At 49.1% G+C, this 13,716-nt stretch overlaps 9 protein-coding genes across 9 annotated transcripts; 2 read left to right on the top strand and 7 right to left on the bottom strand.

Moving 5' to 3' along the window:
• Positions 1-272: 272 nt before the first annotated feature.
• On the bottom strand, positions 273-1,049 carry N7457_005154 (uncharacterized protein; the record flags this gene model as incomplete). The annotated part of the gene is made up of 2 exons (XM_057176199.1): positions 273-662; positions 729-1,049. 2 exons carry the CDS (start codon positions 1,047-1,049, stop codon positions 273-275), a joined length of 711 nt encoding a protein of 236 aa, XP_057030501.1.
• A 1,173-nt stretch (positions 1,050-2,222) lies between these two features.
• On the top strand, positions 2,223-3,420 carry N7457_005153 (dihydroorotase; the record flags this gene model as incomplete). The annotated part of the gene is made up of 3 exons (XM_057176198.1): positions 2,223-2,277; positions 2,341-2,420; positions 2,488-3,420. The coding sequence occupies 3 exons, from the start codon at positions 2,223-2,225 to the stop codon at positions 3,418-3,420; spliced, it is 1,068 nt and encodes a 355-aa protein (XP_057030500.1).
• A 68-nt stretch (positions 3,421-3,488) lies between these two features.
• On the bottom strand, positions 3,489-4,635 carry N7457_005152 (MIND complex subunit MTW1; the record flags this gene model as incomplete). The annotated part of the gene is made up of 3 exons (XM_057176197.1): positions 3,489-4,085; positions 4,156-4,482; positions 4,582-4,635. 3 exons carry the CDS (start codon positions 4,633-4,635, stop codon positions 3,489-3,491), a joined length of 978 nt encoding a protein of 325 aa, XP_057030499.1.
• A 643-nt stretch (positions 4,636-5,278) lies between these two features.
• N7457_005151 (uncharacterized protein) lies at positions 5,279-5,755 on the top strand (the record flags this gene model as incomplete). The annotated part of the gene is made up of 1 exon (XM_057176196.1): positions 5,279-5,755. One exon carries the CDS (start codon positions 5,279-5,281, stop codon positions 5,753-5,755), a length of 477 nt encoding a protein of 158 aa, XP_057030498.1.
• A 139-nt stretch (positions 5,756-5,894) lies between these two features.
• Positions 5,895-6,569, bottom strand: N7457_005150 (CENP-X/MHF2 family protein; the record flags this gene model as incomplete). The annotated part of the gene is made up of 2 exons (XM_057176195.1): positions 5,895-5,942; positions 6,003-6,569. 2 exons carry the CDS (start codon positions 6,567-6,569, stop codon positions 5,895-5,897), a joined length of 615 nt encoding a protein of 204 aa, XP_057030497.1.
• Positions 6,570-6,988: 419 nt separating this feature from the next.
• On the bottom strand, positions 6,989-7,855 carry N7457_005149 (Appr-1-p processing; the record flags this gene model as incomplete). The annotated part of the gene is made up of 3 exons (XM_057176194.1): positions 6,989-7,504; positions 7,575-7,633; positions 7,699-7,855. 3 exons carry the CDS (start codon positions 7,853-7,855, stop codon positions 6,989-6,991), a joined length of 732 nt encoding a protein of 243 aa, XP_057030496.1.
• Positions 7,856-8,457: 602 nt separating this feature from the next.
• N7457_005148 (MIF domain protein) lies at positions 8,458-9,637 on the bottom strand (the record flags this gene model as incomplete). Its single annotated transcript, XM_057176193.1, has 2 exons — positions 8,458-9,186; positions 9,242-9,637. The coding sequence occupies 2 exons, from the start codon at positions 9,635-9,637 to the stop codon at positions 8,458-8,460; spliced, it is 1,125 nt and encodes a 374-aa protein (XP_057030495.1).
• Positions 9,638-9,770: 133 nt separating this feature from the next.
• N7457_005147 (DUF504 domain-containing protein) lies at positions 9,771-10,277 on the bottom strand (the record flags this gene model as incomplete). The annotated part of the gene is made up of 2 exons (XM_057176192.1): positions 9,771-10,042; positions 10,109-10,277. 2 exons carry the CDS (start codon positions 10,275-10,277, stop codon positions 9,771-9,773), a joined length of 441 nt encoding a protein of 146 aa, XP_057030494.1.
• A 2,620-nt stretch (positions 10,278-12,897) lies between these two features.
• On the bottom strand, positions 12,898-13,319 carry N7457_005146 (uncharacterized protein; the record flags this gene model as incomplete). Its single annotated transcript, XM_057176191.1, has 3 exons — positions 12,898-12,995; positions 13,052-13,207; positions 13,268-13,319. The coding sequence occupies 3 exons, from the start codon at positions 13,317-13,319 to the stop codon at positions 12,898-12,900; spliced, it is 306 nt and encodes a 101-aa protein (XP_057030493.1).
• Between the last annotated feature and the right edge of the window lie 397 nt (positions 13,320-13,716).

Below are 13,716 nucleotides of genomic sequence, written 5' to 3'. Positions count from 1 at the left end.
TCCAAAACAAAGTCATATTTAAGCTGAGAGCGGCTCTTTACATATTTTCATTGAAGCTTTTGCGATATAACCATAGAATGAGACCAGCCTCCAATTATGAAAATGGTGGAAATTCAATTCGCAATCAGTCTATGCCCAGCATAGATATCCACAAATACATGCTTCCCATTCAACATAGTAGTAACAAATCATTTCATACAGGTAGATCAAGACACCAACGCCACGCTCACAAGGCCCTAGATCCTCGGGCAATCTTCAACCACAGCCTCCCATCAATTCCGGTACACATGCTTGGTGGCAACCTCCAATTTCTCAAGTTGGAACTGCGCTTCACGACGACGAGAAACATCCCGCTGCAACCACATTCCTGCAGCAGCAACAAGGCCCATCAGGACCTCCATTCCAACAAGTACACACAGCAAGACAAACCCGGCACGAGTATTGATACAGTCACGATTAAAGTGACGGGGACTCTTGGTACTACTTGTCCCGTTCTGCCACCTGCAAGTCCAGCTGTGGAGAGTTTCATTCTTGCTGAAACCTGCGGGATATTCCGAAGAGGGTAGGTAGATGATAAACAGGATGCCGACTAGGGCGGTTACAAATCCAGCAAAGGCTGAGGCTGATGCGTAGATGTTGATAGACTTGATGCGGGAGTGCGGCTTGAATGTGGGTTAGTAGATGATATCAAATGTAGTCACATATCCAGTAGGAGAGGTGGAACTCACAGATGGTAGGAGCGCAGCGGCAATGTAAGCCAGGTTCAAGAAGGCAATTATGCATCCACAGGCAATGGCTGCAACTGTGGGGCGGAGATCGAAGTTCAAAGGCCACAGTGCGAGACCAGCACTCGCCCATTGGGAGGTATTTTTGTAATGCCGCAAGGGTGGGGCTTCGCATGCTACGACAGCAATAGCGATGCTGAAGGTCAAGAAGGATAAACCGAGCCGTGCAAAGTGAATGACACGACTACGTTTCAGAAATGATGATTCTTCCATGTCTGAAGAATAAGCGGTGCCTGATCCGGCAAGGGACGAGTTTGAGGTCATGATGAGAGAAAGAATGTCGTTGGGCGTGAGCTGAGAAACAATAGTCGAGAAATTGTGTGTAACGACCTTGCCCGGCAAGGATACCCCCAGGAGTGAATATGAAAGAACGAAGAATCCCCTCAGGGGCGATAAAAAGACAAGGGAAGGTATTATTTTCAACCAACTTGATCTTGAATAATCGATACCGGAGATCAGGTGGGATATGTATGTTCGTCAAAAGATGATCCTAAATTTGCTTTAGCTACTGGCTTAGCGAGCGCCCTGCCATCACAATTGAGAATGCCGAATGAGCGCGTGCCCTGAAGACGATATTCAGCCCAAATTACTGGATAAAGACAGGCAGGGCGCCTCGGTGGGAAGGCGACCGTGCTGATTCGCCCTAGGCTCATAATTTAGATTTCCAGGACCACCCAGCAGTGTAAAACGATGGTCTTGGGACTGGGGTTGGACGGAGTACATCGAAGCATAAAATGTCTCGGCGCCAACATGCAGACTTGGCAGAGATATCGTTGGACGGACACCGTCGAAGCGCCTAGCAGACCCAAATATAGAATCTGAGCCGGATCTGCATCAGACCAACAACGGAGAGATAGATCTGATTCGTTTCCTAGATATCCAAATCTTGTGTGGGGGCGTGACGGTTATGGCCTCTGATAGGCGGCGGCGAAGCGCCGAGCATTGTATGTAGCAGGGGCCACCAGCGGCAACGGGGATTCAGGAACACACATCCTGGTCGTGCTTATTCGGGGAACCCATGCATCTGATGAATAGATCTAGGCCTCGTTCTCTTGTATATCATGTCCCTCTCCGAGTACTACCCCAGAGGTGCCACTGCACATAGTACAGAGTACCCCGTACTCTGTAGGGAGTTTGAGATAAAACATCCCTGCAGAGGGAATGCTGCGGGTGAGATGAGAAAATCCTTATTCCCGGATCTATTTCTCATAATCCCAAAGACAATTTCGCTGATGAACATGTTGATCTCTTTTGAGGGAAAATGGAGTCGATGGCGGGGAACCGGGGTTGCCACCGCCCCCCGGCAGAACCTGGGAAAAACCGCGGGGCAAAAGTGAAGATCGACTCCCGCCTTTGAACATAACTGCAAGGATACTCCAGGCTTTGCAATTAGACTCAATTCAAATATCTGGACTGACGAGTTATCAAATACACAGAATGCCTCTCTCTAAGCTACAGGGAGTCAAGCTCCCCGCCTCGGCCGACTTCCATGGTACTAAACAATTCCGGGGAGAGAACTGATGCATGATAGATGCAGCAAGCTGACCAAATATAGTCCATCTTCGTGAGGGTCCAATGATGGATTTGGTGACTCCCACTATCCGACAGGGAGGTGTGAACACCGTTTTCGTTATGGTAAGGGGATATTTTGTTTTGCTCGGGAAAATGGGTCTTTCTGAGCTATGTCTAACAACCTCAATAGCCCAACCTTGTGCCACCCATCACGACCGTCGACCGTGCATTGGACTACCAGAAGCGCCTGCAAGCCCTCGAGCCAAACGTCAACTTCCTGATGTCGCTGTACCTCCACGAGACTGTGACCCCGGAGACCATTATCGAAGCTAAGAAGCGCGGCATCACCGGTGTCAAGAGTTACCCGGCTGGTGTGACGACCAACTCCTCCTCCGGTGTGGTTGACTACACGCAGTTCTATCCCGTGTTCGAGGAGATGGAGCGGCAAAACATGATTCTGAACCTGCACGGAGAAAGCCCCTCCGGAGGCGACGTGACGGTCCTGTCTGCGGAGGAGCGGTTCCTTCCCAAGCTCTTCGAGCTGCACTCCAAGTTCCCCAAGCTGCGCATTATCTTGGAGCACTGCACCACAGCCGCGGCTGTGGAGGCTGTGAAGAAGTGCGGCCCCACTGTTTCCGGTACTATCACAGCTCATCATCTATCCATCATCATCGACTCCTGGGCTGGTGACCCATTCTGCTTCTGCAAGCCCGTTGCCAAGACCCCGGCCGATCGCGACGCCCTTCTCCGTGCCGCTGTTTCAGGTAACCCCAAGTTCTTCTTTGGCTCCGATAGTGCCCCGCACCCGTCTGCCTCCAAGCGTGGTGGCGAGAAGATTGCTGCCGGTGTTTTCACTCAGCCATACACCACACAGGTTGTCGTCGATGCCTTCGAGCAGGCCTGCGACAACGGTGTCCTCAAGGAGGAAGATATCACGCCAGAAATCGTCGAGGGCTTTATGAGCAAGTTCGGACGGGCCTTCTATGGTCTCCCTGAGGAGCAGAAGGAATTCATCACCATCGATAAGAAGGGCGAGAAGATCTCGGAGATCCTTCAGTCAGACAAGATTGACGTTGTTCCCTTCAGAAAGACCCAGGAGACATGGAGCATCTCTTGGTCTTAAAAAAAAGCGACCAGTACATATTCAAAAATAGAGTTGTAGATCCAAACATTTCTCACATGCACGTCCTCTTACACAGACTTGTCTTGCGTAAGCATGTTGGCCACGCTCTCCAGGGCATGAGCCTCTCTAATGTCGATTCTGCGGCCTGCGACGACTGGGTTACCGTCGTCACCCATAGCAAGCTGACCGGCTCGCTCGAGATGTAGTCGAATCCTGCTCTCAATGTATTCCTTCCTCTCGTCGCGCTTCGACTTGGTCTCCATTGGCACCGTTGCATTGGGCAGGGATGCCAATTTCGGCCGGAGCTGTTCGAGTGTCGTCTGCAGCGCGGGTAGCTGCGAGAGAATGAAAGTGGTGTTCGTCGTGAGAGGCGTGGGTTTGGCATTTGGCCCAGCATCGACGCCGACACGAAGCTGGCGTGCGGCTGGGTTGGATGTCAAGAAGGACAAATCCAGTGGCTTGTTTTCGGTCGCCACGGGCACGCCATTCACCTTCGCCGTCTTGACTGTTGACAGGATAGATTGCAATTGTGAGATGACTGCATCGTTTCGGGCGCGTTCCTCTTTGAGCGACCGGTTCAGTTTCTTCGTCTCGAACAATTTCTTGCGTTGCGCGTGGATGGTTTCCGGTGTCGGCGTGTCCGGTGAGGATTCGAAGGAGAGACCCTAGAGCAAGGTGCATTAACACTTTCCCGTTCATATTTATTTGAACAGATTCGGAAGTAACCCGACATACCTCGTAATGCTTCAACCGCACCCAGGAGAGCAAATCGCCAGGCACCGTGAGAATATTGCGCAGCACATAGATCTCGAACTTGTCGAAGGCCTTATCGACATTGGCCTCAAGCAACGTCTCGAGCTGATGCAATCCATTCTCGATCTCTAGCTTCGCCTCGGGATAAACCACATTGCCGTCCTCGTCTGTTTCCGCGATGCTGGGACCGCTGCTGTCATGGGAGAAGCCAAGCCGTTCCGGGGGAGTATTGAGCAGTCCAGCTTCCAAGCTCGAGATGGCTTGGTAAATCAAATTGTTGATCGAATTGATAATGTCGTCTATAAGAGACTACGGAGCTGTCAGCGATGTGCCTAGTCGCAAGGGGTGGGTCCTAAGTTGCAGGTCGCGCGTACAGCATTCAATGCGGATCGGGCTAGATTGACTTACTAGGGGTGTGTAACTGAAATGCTCAGTGAGCAAGGAGGTCGTCTCATCATTCATCGCGAAAAGATTTGTCTTCTGAGGCGGGCTTGACGCGTTGAAGAAGCAAAACACGGGGGAGAAAATCCACGAGCCACCGCCTTCGAGCAATTACACACGACCTCGGCGATAGACATTCTTGCTGACGGGCCTTGGTTTAAATCGTACTGAGACTCTGCGCTTTTTGATTCTGGAATGTTTTACCATCTCCGATGTATACGGTTTTGTTACGTGGTACACAATTCCATGTCAGACTGGCCTACGAGTGCCATCCCGACTTACAACCCAGTCACCAGGTACCCAGCAGCGTTGATGTCCAGCTGAACCTCGAGTCCTTTATACGTGGCTGTCAGCATTACATGGAATTTGAGGCAATGGCAGACGACCATTTCCTGGTAAACATTTCGGTTCCAACGACCCAGACTATCGGGCATTGGAAGGTTAGCATTCAGTCCAACTAAGACACCGAACTTTGCCCCCCGTGTATCAGCAGGGGAAAAATATTTAAACACCGGTCAAAGACCCTGAGTTATTTTCATGTAGTAGCGTGCTGTCTAGCAAAGACAAAATAGAGAGATAGAGACAATTCACATATTCTTCTCGTTGTTCTGGTGAAGGACTATCCAAAGAGACAGAAGGGGACTATTCACAACGATAGCCTACAATGTCCCACGGAAACCCTCTCCGGGTTCTAGTCATCGTCTCGCACCGGAGCTCTCAGATATCGAAAGCGCATAACAACCCAGAGGCTCTTCTACCCAAAGCCATCCGCCTCCTCAAGTCGAGTCATCTCTATATCCCACAAGAAGTGCACCCAACAACAAGGCTGATAGCTGCACAAAAGTGGCAGACGCGAGTTTTCTTCGTCTTCGATATCTGCCATACAACATACGACGCCAAGCTAGGCCATCTGCCCGAGCAGAACAAACTCCCCGTCGCTGTTGTCCATCTCAGCAAGAAGAACACGGCCTATGCGGCGAATGCATGGCTGTCGAAGAGAGTCAACAGAGATATTGCTCTATTTCACAATGCCAATGGCTTCGGAGCAGTTCCACCTTTTGTGGAGGATCACACCGTCGGAAAGCCGCCTGAGTATGTGAACCCACGCGACATCTCGCTTTTGAGGGCTTCTTGTGCTTGAAAAATATCGGAGAGAGAGAAACGAAAATGTCTTGCATGCTTTCTGCTGTGGTATCTCAATAAATAAACAATAGCCAATATGACATGATGAAACCGAACCAACGCCGTAACCATAACCCCTTGTAGGATCAAGGGAAATGCTAGAAATCCATCGTGAGCTGCGGCGCCATTTTCTCGAGATCTTCGACCTTTGGGATCAATCAGTATGCGCGCGTCCAATTTCACAGTAAAGAGAATTGAAGACTTACCTCGAGGAACCCACCCCTAACACCCCTTCCCCCAGCAGTTCCTTCGGACTCGGCCCTCTCATAAGCAGCCCGGGCGATGGCTTCCCTCACAAAGACATCGACATACTTAGCCACAACGTTATTGGCGTCCTTCGCAACCTTCGTCTTTTCATTCTGAAAATGCTGGTGCAGCAATCGTGTAAGCAATTTGGATGGTATTTTGGGGTCGCTGAACGTCACGTCCTCTTCTTGATGTGTAGTTGTTATTTCAGCGAGGATGTAGTCCGGCTCTTGAGAGAGTGAACGCGAGCGACTGCGGCTCGATCCATCAGAGTCCGACTCTGATCCAGATTCAGAGACGGCATTGGCATCAGCTGGAGATTCAGCTCGGGGGCGTTTCCCAAGGCTTGTGGATTTGCTTTGGGTTGTAGGTTTGTTTTTTGTTATTTTGGGTGCCGTTGTAGATGCTGATGCTTTTGTGCTGGGTTGTTTTGGCTTTGCTTTGGATGGTCCCGCACTGGTTGTGCGACTGGGAGGTTTGAAAGGGAGGCGTGGGCGCTTTTGAGCTGGCTTAGGCTCACCGGCCATCGTGCTGGTCTAGATGTTTGTGAAATGTGAAAGGTGTGTGGTGTTTATAGAGTGGCATCGCAAATAAGAAAAGTGTCATGACAGTCGGAGATAATGGGGATACCCCAACGCGGGCGCGTTCTACGCGTTATCAGGTGATGAGGGGCGCCCTACTTAATTTCAACAACAGTCACGCCTTAACGGATTTCATTCTTTTTTTTTTTTTTTTTTTCCGTGCTGTAGTTAAGCACACCATTGGTGGCATCCATAGCCTCAAATTTCATTTCGAAATGAGAACAAAGCGAGGCATGTCAAAACTATCGAAACAACCGCAATGAACCAGGCATGAGATACTTCCCCTCAATCCGCCGTAGACATCTCCAGTAGAAAACATCAACCCGGAATTTCCAGTCCCCGAAGAAGGCAATTGATGTGTTGCCTTAGTTCTGGCGAGCCTCGGCAGGTCGCTGTAGAGGCAGAGGGCGTGCGCGGCGAGTGTTGGGCTCAAACGGGTGGTACACATTGATTGGCACACCGACCCTAACGATCAAATCGCGAATGCATTCCCAGGGAATATTGAACAAACCAGTGCAGAAACGGCTGGAATAGAAGCCCATAGGCCGGTCGTTATCGGGTTGGGAAGATGAATAGAAAGAACCCTGCAGTTGCTCCCTCATGTGGCGTAGGGCAGCAAAAGTGCTGTTAAGAATCATTTCCTCCGAATCAACACGGCTACCATAATGATTCGACGCAAAAAGGCAAATTATCCAATGACGACGTCGGTGGAGGGCAAAGTCACTCTGCTGAGGCGGGATAATAAGTGCGGTACCGAGGGGTTGCTGGACAATCAGCGAGGGGTGTGATTCCTCGTCACTCAATTTGGGAATCAGATGGGTGACAGGCTTCTCAAGGCCCTGAAGACAGTGCTTGCGGTAGATCTCGTAGGCGGCAGGGTACTATTCAACATTGTTTTGTTAGTCCTAGATTCCACTCGCATTAAGTGAGGTGACTCGACTGTCGACTAACGCGGTCACGGAATTTACGAGCAAGCCCTGCACCCCAAAGACCCTGGCAGTTGCACGCATCTAGCAAGGCATGGTCAGTAAGGGCTCATTCATAAATAAACAGTTCACTATACAAGGGTCCGTACGGATTAAGGCAGCGCCATTAGGCGCGTCAAAGAGATCGCCAGGACTCTCCCGAATAAGCTCCATCGTCGCCGACTCAGACGAGGTCATCAGGATGATCGAATCATTGCTGTCAGTCCGGCCAATAGCAGTGACCTTGTCGTCACGGGTGCCAGCCATGATACCTAGAATAGGTTCAATAAAACAAGCAAACAAAGAGATTTCAATGTGACCATGCTCTCAATGAAGACTTTAGGGGAACTTCATGGAAAAGGGAGAGAAGGCAGATCAAAAGAGGTTGCAAGAGAGTAAGGGTGTTATCTAAACGCGAAAGTTCAGACGCTTCTCTCACTTTGGAAACAAAATAACACACAAGTTTCACCACACTTGTACCATGTGACCAAGGACGCCTGACGCCTTTTTCTCTCATAACGGTGTATAAAGTATTACATAGACATACACAAGCAGAAAGCAGAAAGCAATAAAGAGAGCAAAGTGCAAATTCATTTGGAGGTAACTACCAGGAGAGAAATCAACGTCTATATTTAGGCCCCGGATTAGCTGACCTAGTGCGGTAGCATGCTTTGGAATGGCTAGAATGTGGTCCTTAGGAGAATCGAGCTTGATCGACCCAGTATATCTCTAAAACATTTTGTTTTATTGTCATCTGAATAAAGGTAGTGTCTGAGCCTCTGCCATGATGAGATAAATGCATACTAACGTTAAAAATACTATACACTAGGCATTGAGCTCGCTTTTCGTCTGTGATTGTCAAACGGAAATTAGTCCTGTTTTCCCTTGGAGTCATTGGGTGGTTTCCTCGATGCTAACTCGCCTAGTTCACCCAAGCGACGAGTGACAAACCCTCGGAAGCTGTTTCTTTTCTTCAAGGTTCGTTCACTTTTCTCATCCTTGGATGATACCTGCTGGACCAATTCCTCCTTTGGTGACTTTGGTTGATTGATTGGCTTTTTATTATCTCCTTGATGTGGTCGCAGTGTGGGAGCCGGTGCTGAAGCAACTGCGGCGGAAGAAGTTGAAGTGGTGGTGGCGCTATCAGGACTCATGACTGAAGTGAGCGACAGTGGAGCACTGTTACCGCTACTCGATTTGATGCGACGACTCATAGATCGTGAAATGGTCTTGAAGAATGAAGGGCTGTTGCTGTCAATTTGCTCCAGGCGATCGATCTCAGCTCTGGCAGTTGTCCCATTCGTTGCAAGATTGTCCTCGCTTACTGGAGTATATATGACAACTCCTTTGTCTGGAGCGATGCCAATCAGTTCTTGGATAGCTGCTTGAATGAGATTGGTGTTGCGTAGATTGGTGAGGGATCCAATCAAACTTGAGAGAGCACTAATCTTCAGAAGATACGCCGAGCCGGGGTTAGTGCCGAAAATTAGGTCGGCGTTTTGGTCGATAGTCACCAGTATTGATGTCTCTGGACGCTGATAAAACTGGGCCATGGAGTGGATCAAATTCGATAATAGCTTGGAAGTGTCTTCCTTCGCCTACCCAGTAGGTTAGCAGTGAGGAATCACCGAGCAAGAGTGATCGATCACATACTTTGGTATTGGTCTTGAGCTCAACGACAACAACAGATTCATACATGACACGGTCCTTTGGTGAATTGTGGGATCCACGGGCTGTAAATGCGTCGTCATAGTACAATTTCTTTGCCTTGGTCAACGGTGAATCGTCCACATTTTTCTGAGAGACATAGATGGGCATTGCATCTGACGAAAAACGTGTGGCTGGCGCTATGTTTTCCTCGTCGTGCTTCTCCTCCTTAAACATTGATGGAGTTCTCGCTGGCTTTTCTGGGATAATGATAGGTGGGGCGCTGGCATCTGGAGGGACCTTTGATGGTAAAGCATTGCAGGATGCATTGGGGGATTGCTCGAGAAGAGGTATACTGGTGGTTAGGCGCGGCAATGATGGTTTTTTCTTGGATGGGTCCATTTCAGACATTGATTGCATAAAGCCTGAGATGATGAGAGTGTTAAGATGACAGAGATGACCGAGATGACCGAGATGACACAATGGCCCCTATCAGGTGCCCAGGTACGAAGTAAACAGCAGGGAAGGTGCAACCCTATCCCGTTCCAGTCAGAAACGCCAACTCCTTAAAAGCCGAGTTGCCACTCCAAAAGATCTTATCGATTCGTCTCTTTCGGTCCCACACGACATCCCCGTTGGTGTGTCTGATGTATAGCACCCGGTGCTGTGGAATAAATTCCTCATCGGTGGTCTCCTTCTTCCAACTGCCCATGGTGACTTCCAGTTGGCCTTCAAACCGGTCCACGAATCCAATAATGTAGTCGTTACATTCAAATGCTGAATCCCAGTTGATACGATTTATAATATCTGCTCGGTCCGGTCAGCCTTCGCGACATATATACGTGGGAGTTGTCCAGGCTAGCTATCACTTACTGCCAGCTGGACGCAGCTTATTTTCGCCGGCCTTGGGGTCATAGTCGGGCAAAGAACTTCGTTGCCTCTGCTTCGAGGATGAGGCCATAGACTCTAATGGCAGAGATGGTACATCCCTCTCCATCGTGTCATTAGCGTCTATCTTCTGTGTGGGGTCGTTTGAAGACATATTGTCATCCAGCGAAGGGATCTAGGAGTTTCGAATGGAAATAGTGTGTTACATCTTGGGTAGATATGGGCTGGATATATACATTTTGTGTTGATACAATATACCTTGGATGATGATGCTATGGAGTACGGTGTCTCCTGTCCAAGGTGCATTGTTTTGCTTTTTCGAACGTCAGCTTCGTGACGCCATGGACCAAATGATTCATACCCAGTCATAATCCCATAGGCAAGACGGGTTGACTGTTAATTCCGAGCGTGACAGGCCAAAATCGAAATTACAATGACTCAGAATGCGACCGTGGCTTCCAAGGGTGGTCTAAGTGCGGGCTATTATGGTGCTTTATGACTCACAACCCTCTCGGGCAAGTGGCATAGATGTGATTCTTCGCATCAAAATTGATAGAAGACAAGAATGACTAGCCACGGTAGATAGGCCAAATATATCATGAATTCATTTCGGCCAAAAAACAGTGGTCAACGCCTGGCTGCAAAAAGAAAAGAAAATCAAAAAGAAACTCCGATAGGGGGAATCGAACCCCCGGCTGCCGTGTGAGAGACGGCGATGTTAGCCACTACACCATATCGGACTGGTACGTTAAACTTATTTAGGTTTAGTGTATAATAATTCAAGATTAGCGTAGTCGGTCGCTTTGCGCTCCTGTGCGTGGTAGTATATAAGCCTCGACCTCTCCCCTCCTAACTAACAGTTCCCTATCGCGAGTTGGTAACTGCAATTGAACCTTGGAATGTCTGAATGCTTTGGGGTGGGTGCTACCTCCATGCATTATTTTCAAAGGTAAAGTTTTTATCGAATCTTGGTTCGATAACCTCCCGGATAATTGGCAATTGGAAGTAAGCCCAAATGACTGTACTTTTGATGAAATTGGCCTTCGTTAGCTCACTGAGCTCACCTCTGACTTTTCTGCTGCCACAATGCCGCAGAATAATATCCTGCGCGATTTCCTGCCTACGGGTGATAAAGCAGGCAATAGAGCTATATCACAGCGTTGAATATTAATGGAGATCTAGGTCTTCATTTTTCTCTTCTGTGCAGTTAGATAATTGGCAACCAGTATTCCTTAAGTTCATCGGTTGGAGATCAAGGTACACTGCTATACAGTAAGCTGTATGAAATTTTGGAGAAAGTAGGCCGGGCTATCCATGGAGCGGGCTTCTTGGCGGGCCTGGGCAAGGTCTATATGGTATATCGTATGAACCGCTCTATCGGGAGCTGCATACGATATGGTGTAAGTCGAGGTGACGGCGGAAACACCATGGCTGTGCGTGGTTTTGCAGGGCAGAATCGTGGGGTTTCCGTCTAGCTACGGGTGCGAAATCGTGAGACTCAGCGGAATGAGGTGTGGGGCCGACGATTAGTCCGGGCCGCTGAGGGTTAACGGGGAGAAGCAGGTCTCCGAATTGGAGGTTTTAACCAGCCCAAGGACGACACAGAGAAGTAGATGCTACCAAGTCTCCGTCTAACAAGGATGGCCAGGTGAAATCTAGAGATGAGGCTCTTCGGTGAGAGCGTAGGCTGATTGGCTCGGGTGAGCCGCAGTGGGGTGGAGTGGAGTGGGGGTGGAGTGGAGTGGGTGGAGTGGAGTGGGATGGAGTGAAATCCATACATACCTACCTAGTAGATAGCCCTGCAAGGTCACTCCCGAGGTCACCGAATTACGTCAACCAATCGTGAGCCTCCAAGCTAAACCTCATATAGACCTGGCAGTGACCCGCGGGTGACCCTCACGACCCTCGAACCGCCCCGCCACTGGGGCGGTTCGAGGGTCCAACCTTCCGACCCGGAGGGTAGTCCACCTAGAGGTTGGACCCTCGGAGGGTCACCCGCGGGTGACCCTGAGGGTCGTCAAACAGGACAAACAAGCAAGTTTTATGATAAAAATAAATTTTATGAAAATAATTATGAAAATCCTATTATATAAGCAGATTTATACATCCCAATTTGGCTTAGCTCTGTATATTTATGCATCCGAGGGTCGCTGCGGGTCATGGAGGGTCACCCGCATGCGACCCTCATAGAACCAGGGTCAGGGTCAGGGTCGCTTATGAGCGACCCTGACCCTCGGAGGGGCGGGTGGAGGGTCCAAGATCATGGACCACCCGGAGGGTCACTGCCAGGTCTATTCATATATAAACAACAAAAGCACAAGCTTATTCGCTGGCGCATTATCAATGCCAAAACTTTATGTATTTGATTTAACAGGGCAGAGTGAGATGAAGGTATAGTGCTAATCCGAATGACATTTAGTGAAGTAGATACAGGATATCTTGATGTGCCCCCCTTTATCTTTTTCTTCTTCGCTTTTTTTTATTATATCCACACAGACGGAATGTCGTGTTCTTTTGAGGCTCTCATGTATAATCATAACCGCGTCTCCGGGGACGAGGTCTCAGCATGCGAGCATTGGAAAAAGAGATCCGCGGCACAGGTGATCTAACAACCCTTCTCTATGGTTAAAGACAAGCCCCGGAGAAGCAACTCCCAGAACCGCAATAATCGACTGTGCTTCCGCAGTAGCCTGAAGTAGAACAGCAATCACCAAACTGGGTGCCAACACAAGACTTGTTACCTACAAAGCTCGGTCCACATTCCCCGTTAATACTCAGACCCCCATTAGCGCCATCACATTCTCCCGAGTAACAATGGCCCGGTCCACAGTAGTCGGACCCGGTACCGCAATATCCATAGATCGAACAACATCTGCAGACGAGTGTTAATCAAATTCAAGTTCTAAGACGAGTATCTGGAAAACTTACGAACCAAAACTAGGGTTAGTACATGTTGTGTCCCCCCAAGAGGGGCCGCAGGTGCCATCAGTGGTAGCAAGACTCGTCTCACATGCACCGGAGATGCAATTCCCTGCACTGCAGTAAGCGGATGTTGTACCACAGTATCCATTGATTGAACAGCAACTGTTAATAGTCAGTAGAATGTTGATATGGGAATAAAAGAGCGGATCGGAGGCTGATTACCTGTCCACTCCTGGGCAGACTGTATTTCCGTTCGAAGGACCGCAGGTACCATCAGTGGAAGTAGCTGATTTGGTTACAGGCGCAACGCAAATTGAGTTACCAAGCCAGAGATTGGTGCAATTATTCCATATCTAGCCATGCGTTAGCTGATATGAATTCGTCTGCTGGCATGAGGATACTGACAAAGGTGTTCAAAGTTTGAAGCTCTGAAAAGGTAACACCGCTGTAGTCGTTGATCAGCTCCGGTCACAGGGAGAATAATGAAAAACGAGAAAAATCTAAAGATCGCAGCTTACAATCGCAAGGCAATCGAGTTGCACTTTATATAATAGATTAGCCTTCCATCTACTCCGGCAATGAGGTTATCATTATTCACTCACAGTGTCTCCCGATACAACATCATAGAAGATGCCACATTCGGATGTGGTTCCCGACTGGGTAGGCTTGGC

Source organism: Penicillium paradoxum (genome assembly GCF_028828445.1).
Source record: "Penicillium paradoxum strain IBT 22861 chromosome Unknown utg000005l_segment0_segment0, whole genome shotgun sequence".
Lineage (NCBI taxonomy): Eukaryota > Fungi > Ascomycota > Eurotiomycetes > Eurotiales > Aspergillaceae > Penicillium > Penicillium paradoxum.
This window is presented reverse-complemented; position numbering and strand designations above follow the sequence as displayed.